General features: G+C 38.3%; 1 protein-coding gene across 1 annotated transcript in view; it reads right to left on the reverse strand.

The window, feature by feature from the left end:
- CHN2 (chimerin 2) overlaps positions 1–8,604 on the reverse strand; it is a 292,215-nt gene extending 283,611 nt beyond the window's left edge. The window contains exon 1 of the mRNA XM_063452328.1: positions 8,201–8,604. Coding sequence (XP_063308398.1) covers positions 8,201–8,249 — 49 coding nt within the window. The 5' untranslated portion in view covers positions 8,250–8,604. The remainder of the gene's footprint in view (positions 1–8,200) is intronic.
- Between the last annotated feature and the right edge of the window lie 233 nt (positions 8,605–8,837).

Below are 8,837 nucleotides of genomic sequence, written 5' to 3' on the forward strand. Positions count from 1 at the left end.
ACCAATGCTACTAGCTCAGTTTCATGCACACTTTGTTTTTTTATTTTTGTTTGTTAGTTTGTTGGTATCTATCTCCTTTTCGTCTTTCTTTTCCGTTGAGTTGGTGATGCTAAACTGCACAGACAGTTCCGATTGCCAAAAATGATTGAATACAACGTAGAACTATCTGCTAGATTTTCTAGGACAACCTCACGATCAGAGATCAAAATCTTCATATTAGTTCTTATCTCTGATTTATATTTTTTAACTTTTACTGAAAAAAGGCAGTTAATGAATCTGGAGTGCAGGTATGAGTCCTACGTAACATCAGCGCTAAGCTGTGCTATAGTGATGCGGCATTCTTAGAGAAAGGCAGAACTGCTAGAGTTTGTCAATTGCCTTAACTTCCCATAATATGGGTCCAGACCTTACTTTGTGCAGATACCTTTGCCTAACACTTAAAGAGTTACTCCACACACCATCACCACTTCACTGATTTGAAATGGTCATGGTGTCTGGAGTCCTTATAGGTAGGGTTTGACTTTAAAATGCTGCTGGAAGAGTAACTCCACCTCTAGCCACGCCATTAGGTTGTCATTACCCAGAAAAAAATTTGAGTAAATTTGGGATCTGATGTCAGCACACACAGCATGCTGCCACCAGACAGTCAATGATGGCACAACCCCCCGCTGTGCTGCCCATGTAGTCCCCACAGCCCACACTTTCCAGCTCTCAGCTGTGGAGGATCAGGATGCATGGAGACCTTGTTCTCAGCATTGGGATCGAGGTGAGTTTTAACTTTATTTATGTTTTGTATTTGGGGAAGGTGGCCAGCACAGTAAGAGTTAATCGATATAAAAACACTAGCCCAGTTACATAAATGGCAGACAGCTGTTCATGAATTTATCTAGAATGTTCCGGAATAGCAGTCTCCTTTCACAACCCAAGACACTGGTAAAAACACAACAGAGTAACTCAGTAAACGTTTGAAGAATAAACAAATCCTAGGGCAATATAGGCAAATAAAAAAATAAAATCTTCGGCTTGTCTGTATTTATAGAATGACTATTTCGGCCTAGTTTTAGCCATTTCTTTTTCAGCTCTCCACAACTACTCATTTTAACCTTTATAGTGCTCTTATTTTCCATGAGAAATGTTGGGGGGAATAACTTGTGTGTTCTCACAAGAAACACTCATTATCTGAATAGGGTGCACACCGATTCTATACACATTACCAGAGACTTTACAACTAAAACATACTGTGACATTTCTTATATTTAAATGGATTAGATGCTGACATTTTGGAAAATAAATAAATGTGTTATATATACATATATGTGTTTGTAGTGTGTGTGCGTGCGTGTGTATACATATATATATGTATATAGTATATATAATAATCAAGAAGCAATTCTTTTCATTAAATTGTATATTTTCCTTGTCATATCAGATTAGATAATGTTTATCTTTTTAATGATTAATGTATTTAATCAGGTTTGATGGATCCAACTTTACCTCCAGCCATAACTGTTATTTTATATCTATAGTTTTCTGCTTCAGATTGTGCTAGCTCCTTCATTTTATCAAGCATCAAATAAATATGGATTGACTTGATAACAATTATTTAAATGAATGTAAAATTGCAATTAAATAATTGAAGATCTGCATACAGGCATCCCGTGATTTTGAAGTAAGCTTATTGGAGATAAAAATGTTGCATATATAATGCTGAACAATGTTTGAAACAAAAAAAATCAGGAAAAGGTTCAAGGTATCTGCTTACAGGGATCCTATAGTGCCAGGAAAACAAACCTGTTTTCCTGGCACTAAAGGCTCCGGGAGTGCCCCCCTCTATCTGGGCCCCCCTCCCGCGGGGCTGAAGGGGTTAAAACCCCTTCAACCTCTTACCTGAATACAGCGCTGGGTCAGGCTCTGCCCACGCTACTCCCCCACCAACATCAGCAGGCGGAGGAGACCTAATGCGCATGCGCGGCAATGGCCGCATGCGCATCAGACTTCCCCATAGGAAAACATTATTCAATGCTTTCCTATGGGGAGAATCTGATACTGGAGGTCCGTGAGGACATCCAGTATCAGATAATGGACTAAAAGTCAGTTTAGATTCTGGAAGCACCCCCAGTGGCTGTCTAGAAGACAGCCACAGAGGGCAGACTTAGAGCTGCAATGTAAACATTGCAGTTCTCTGGAACTGCAATGTTTTACATTGCAGCACTAAGTGCAAAAGGGTCACAGCACCAGGACTACTTCAATTAGGTGAACTGGTCTGGATGCCTTTCTGTGTCCCTTTAAACTGCTGGACCACTAGGTATAGACAGAATTGCAGTGGTTATAAGTTCCAAAAAGAGGCAAGAATGAGTCTAAATGTGATATGTAACCATATTGTAATATGCCATTATGTTGTGATATGGCAAAATATTGTGATCATATTATAGATCATCATATGTCCTTATCTAACATCATGTCCTGAAGCACATTCCCTTAAATTGTGATATAATGCAATGTTTCAGTATGACATCATGAAACAATAACGTCATTATATCACAATATGATATCATATTGGGATATGGCATCACAGTGTGATATGGCAACATATCATGTTGTCTACTGGGTCAGACCACTTATCGAGGACTACTTCCTAGAGTCATACTGCTTTTTCTGGTGTTCCCCGATAAGAAGTCAGACCCAATTTTAGTTTAGAGTTGTCTTCGAGAGGTGGACCCTCACACCAGCAGCTCCTCTACTTTTTTTGGGGAGCAGGATGTTTACAAGCAAAGTCAACTATAATAAGATGCCCTCAAACAAGGTTGTCCGGCATGACATGATGTAATATTGCAATATGACATCATTACTATGTGATATGATATCTCGTTGCAATGTGGAATTATATTGTGATATAGCACCGTGTGATTATATCTTAGTAGGACATTACGTTACAACATGACATAATTATACAAATATATAACATTATATGGCATAATATTGTGATATGGCATCATATAGCAATAGACAACATGTTATGATCTGACAAGCTATGATATCATAACATTAAATTGTGATTTTGTGATGTGGTGGTATGACAACATATGTGATATTGTAATATGATAAAATATTGTACCTATTATTAATTAGTAATAATTTTATTGATATAGCATTAACTATATATTATCCTTGATTCTAGCACAGAAATTATAAAGCATGTATAATCTAGCTGGTAGGAACGAAGACCCAGAGAAGCAGAGGAACATTGAATGACTCACAAATTCTAGCTGAAGAGGTCACATGAACATGTCTACAGAAAAGCAAGACGATGGTTTTGGAGGTATGCTTTCATTACTGTTTAATAGTTAGCATGCCTTGTCTGACGATATGTTAAAACACGATGCAACAAGTGTATCCCTGGAATAAAATGTATACCATAAGAATTGAATTATGCAATTATTATTGACTTTAGCAAATTTGGAACACTACTTATTGATGTCATTAAAGTCATGATGTCATAATACTACTCTGTTAAACGTGACTGATAGGAATGGCAGTGCACCAATGCCTGGATGAGCCACAGTTTGCACAAACCTTTTTTAGAACGATTATGCTAGGTCATATATAGAACTACAAAGTAAAATATGGCATTAATGTCACACAAAAAGAAATAAGCAGAGCTAAGGAAAGAGCCATGAGTCTGGTCTCTCTAACACAGACTGACCTCTGGACAAGCCAATGGCAGCTTCAAAATGATCTGACTTTACTAAGTGGATTGTAAAAAATAGATTGCTTGTATGGAGCCACTTTATGGTATTATTAATTCATACACTGATCAATTTGTTACAAAAATACAATGAATTAATTTTCCTTCCAACAATGCACTAATATAATCAGCAACGATAGTTTTGGAATGGTTTTAATATGAATAAAACATATTTTTTACAATTGTTAATAATACAAAGACCTTTGTGTTTTCCTTTGGTCTCTGTTAAAGGAACACTCCGCGCACCATAACTACTGCAGCATGCTTAGCTAGGATCTGCCTGGCACCACTCCCCATTTCTATTACTTCAACCAGAGAGACAGAATTTGCTGCTTAGTATCTAATATCAGCTTTCCTGAGCTAAGCCCTGCAGTGCGAAAAAAGGGCATGGGAGCGGGAACCAGAGGATCCCAGATAGGAATATAAATGGGGGCAGGAGTGTCAGAGCAGCATTGGCACCATCAGAGCTGGATTAACATAGGGGCTGATGGAGCTGCAGCTCCAGGCCCATGTCTATGGAATAGGCCCATTGGTTTAAATTAATTTTTTTACTACTCTTCACATGCTTGTGCTTAAGTATGGAAACTTAAGTGGGATGTAGGGGAACAAAACTGGTGTGGACTGGCTGAAAATGAAATTAGTTAAGGTAAAGCTGACTTTGCGCATTATGCAAATGCGCTTGCTGTTTCAGTCTCTCTAACACTGTGGCATGTTCCTTTTCTTCTACATTCACTACATACACTTTTTCTCTGCCCCAGACTATGTATCAGGAGCTTCTTTCTGGTAGTAAAAAGGTTAGGAGAGGAGTTGACCAGTGAGTGCTAGGGTCAATCCTTAGAAAGCGTAGAGCTGGTGCATCATTAGATGCATTTATGCCAACTTCTGGATGCTGTCTGCACAGTATGCCCTTGCTTGGTCATCCTGCATGACTGGCATTCACGCCAGACTAACCATCTAATTCTTTGTGCAGACAAGCCCCCTTTTTGGGCATGTTTGTCCTTTTGGGCAGTTCTGGTAACGTGATACATATAAGTGGCCCACCCTTTCACCCCACCCACAAAAATCCTGCTTCACTGGACACTGCTGTTAGGGGGTATTGATTTACGTGAAAGATGAAGCGAGACATTAGCATAGGGTATGTGTTTTCTGATGGCTATATCCTGTGAGTTTCTTTCCAGCACCACTTTCACCAGAAACATGACGCTTGGGAGGTATATCTGTTTTTTGTTTGTGTGTGTGTTTTCTGTCAATAAGATTCTGTAATTAGATCCATCATAATTGGCAGCACCAGGCCCAATGGGCTCTTAATCCGTCCCTGGGCACCATAACAACTAGAACACGCTGGAATGTTACTTTAAATAATTCATTTCTAGCCTGAATTTTTAAATATTAATCTTGCATTCCTCCTGCTAAGAAAATGCTTATCGATTTACTGATTTTAATATCCATGACAAAAGTTCACCCTTGAAATTGCCAAAAGCCATTTTGTTAAGCCATAAACTTGAGACACTTATTGTGTAATCTACAAAAACAAGGAGATAACTAGACAACAAGAATAGAATTCATATCAATGACTACAATGTAATAAAGGTTCTAAAACTGGGCTCTGTTATTCAATGCTAGTTCTTTGAAGAATCCCTTTCATTAACATGACATATATGTTTAATAATGGGTATGTGCTATGTGGGCGCAGTGCAGAATTTTGGAGCAGGAAGGATAAATGATACACCTTTTTAGAACTACGGTAGTTCTATTTACTCATAAATATAGTTATATTGATAGAAAATGTTTCCATGGCTCCAAGTATTTTTTGAACAGGTCTGCTGAGCTAAAAATTGTTTTTGAAACAGTGCATATAGAAAAAGGCAGAAAATTTGATAAATAAACATCTCAGTGTGAACTTTCCCAACCATGTTTATGCGTTATCTAGTTTTCTAAAAAGGAAACAAAAAGTTTTCAAGCATTTTATAAAATCATATATTTTGAATGATACCTCGGTATATTTATTTTCTTTGCAAACCGGTAAGGTCTGCAGTAACCAGGAAAATAATGAAATCATTCAGCCAATCCCTGGGCTCCTATTTAACAAAGCACTGCACGCATGAAAGGAATGCACGTGCAGGGCTTTACCATATAGATAAATAGGATAAGGCCTACGTATGTTTCACTTTCACTTATACTGAAGTCATTGCAACTACACTGCGCATGCACAAGAAGGTCCCACTGAACAAATATATAAATCTATAAATGAACTGGGGAATGCCGTGATTCAACATGAGCTGTTGCCTTTTTTTTGCATAAAGTGTTTGTCTAGTAACATGCACACAAATCTGAGTATGTTCTTAAAATACATTTTTGCTGCTGTGATGCCTAGAGTAACTCTTGAATAAGACATTCAATATATGAGTCACATCTCCAGCGAAGTCAGTAAATGTTTGGTAGGGACGGGCAATGAGAGTCAGTGGCATTGTGACATATGACTGCAGCACATTTATGCGTCAAGCAGCCTCATGGTACCCAATGCCCGCTAGCACTCACAAGTCCAGAAGGAGTTAAGTTAAGGGCTTTGGAAGCAATGTGGCCGGGGGCATGATATCGTTACTATAAATAAAACAATTCGCCATGCTAATCACCAATTCAAAACCTGTTGCGAAATGTAATTCACAGGGTAGTCTTTTTTTTTAATGTATGGATAGTTCACTTGGGGTTACAACCGGTGCAATTAGACACATGCACACACATCATATCTTCTATACGTGGATGTGGGCAGTATCAGTAGTTTCTCTTTGAAAAGTAGTGAAACTGTGATATAAAAACAGAGCTGGAGAGAGAGAAAAAAAAATATAGAAAGTTGACTTATTGTTAATGAATCTTGATGGAAAAGTATTAAAAAAAAAATGTTTAACTGGTGACATTTTATTTCTCTACATTTGTTTGAGATCCTATTCTGACTGGTATTGTTCAGATGTTCCACGGGACAATTCACTAAACAGGGAACTGTAATGAATTCTAGGGTATTGCACATTTTTCAAAACTTGCCCCCCCAAAAAAACTATTCTCCAAACAAAAAATGTTTCTAGGTTGGATATTCTGGCCTACAATTAGTAATTTAATTAGTCCTGTTAAATGGTTTAGTGAATAACCATCATAATATAACTATAAAAAAAATGCAATACAGTAATATTTATACCACTGGTACTTAACCCCTGGGTCACAGGCCTAAAGCAATTAAAGAGGTTGTTTATTGTAGCGTCCAGAGCTTTTTAGCATTTAACTTAATATCAATTGTATTAGATTTTTACAAGCTAATTTTAAAGTGAAAATGCACGTAATGTGGGTAAAAGGGTCAACATCGTTCATTTATGCATACTGTAAAAGTGCAGAAGTAAAAAAAAAATTTTTACATTTTTCCCCAATGTTTATGTGCTAACTCGTGCATTACCTATACTTTAACTATTTGAGAGCAATAAAAAAAAAAGAAAAAAAAGAAACACAAAAACATTTACTCATATAAATAGCAATCAAAAACTGTGCTACAACTAAACTAAAATGTGTGAGCTAATACCATTGATTGTATGGTATATAGCAAAATTTGTCACCTGCAGAACTTCTGCACAAGCAATGCTGTCAGTCACAATTCTTCTTCATGTCAAAATCAGTTAATGCTTTTGCCCCTCAAGCTGTTGTGTGCCGTCACTTTTTATTTCATATTATGTTGATAATGTGTCACTTTTGTACAACGCTCCTGATTATGCTGGTGCTTTAACAAGTGAGTAAACAAGCAGCATGATATATTTACTGTCATTTATTGCCAAGAAACAGATGACTAATGGTTTGATATTGCTATAAACAGTCTGAAGTCTACAGTTTACAGATCCTGTTCCATTTGGAGTTAATATACATATATACACAAACACACACTCCAGTGCAGCCCTAGGCAATACCCAGTTACACTGAGCACAAACACATACAGAGCACCCATATACATAAACGATCTATTTATCTAACACTGTACAGCCATATGCAATCATTACAGCACCTCTAATAGTGAATGAATAACAAGTGCATTTTACGTTACAGCCCGAGCAAATAAAAATACTTCCCACAGCAGTGAAACTATTAGACTCGGTGAATACATATATTTATATATTTTAAAGGAAGGGTTAAATTGCAGATGTAAAATTTGCGGACACTTCCATGTGCTATGTATTTCATTAAAACTCCATGCCTCCTATTTAGCACCTTGCACCACAGTGCACCCTGACAGCAAGAATTGGCGAGGTTCTATCGTGGACTCTAACTCCCAACATTCTTAGAATGTTTGCAGCCAGTGCGTGGTGAGAGTAACAGTTCCCAAAGGCTGCATTTAACCTGTTTCATGCAATGGCTGTTACTGTTACATTGTAACACGGATGAAAGGGAAGATTGGAATAATAAAAAAAAAAATCCCCTTACCTGATGAGATTGAAGATCCTGACAGACTGGAGTTACTAGATGCCGCCATCTCTATGCTGGGACAGTGCAAGTACAGATCCCCAAGATTGCTAGCAGTCCATGTCAGAGACCTGCCGAGCAGCCCAGCACTGCTCTCACACACTTCCTGCTCTGCTCTGTCAGATGACGTGCATGCTGTTAGTTTGTATCCTCCTGTCCCCCCATGCAGGTGTGTGGTTGTGTGTACTCAGGCAGGCTGGCACGGCAGAGCTTTTAGCCTTGTTACACACATCAGCAATGTCCCAGTGCTTGTGGACGCCTGCTCTGCTCAAACCAGCAATGACAGCAGCCTGGCACAGGGGAAAGTGGAGATCCTCCTCCCACAACATCTAAGCATGCTGATTACCCAGCCAGCAAACCTTGCACTGGCTGGCATTGTGCTTCTGGAGAGGGTAGGCTGCCTGGCTGCTATACACTAAAGGGACATGCCCTCTTTGCAATGCCAGATTTTGTTTTTATTACTTTCAACTTGTGGATAGGGTCCAATATGTGCTATCTGTAAATATTACACAACTGGTGGAGCGAAAGGAAAACAGGGGAGGATCAGATTGGATGAAGAATCAGTATTAAAAAACTTTCCAGGATATTATTTTCTGCA

This window comes from Pelobates fuscus, chromosome 4, assembly GCF_036172605.1.
Source record: "Pelobates fuscus isolate aPelFus1 chromosome 4, aPelFus1.pri, whole genome shotgun sequence".
Classification (NCBI taxonomy): Eukaryota; Metazoa; Chordata; class Amphibia; order Anura; family Pelobatidae; genus Pelobates; species Pelobates fuscus.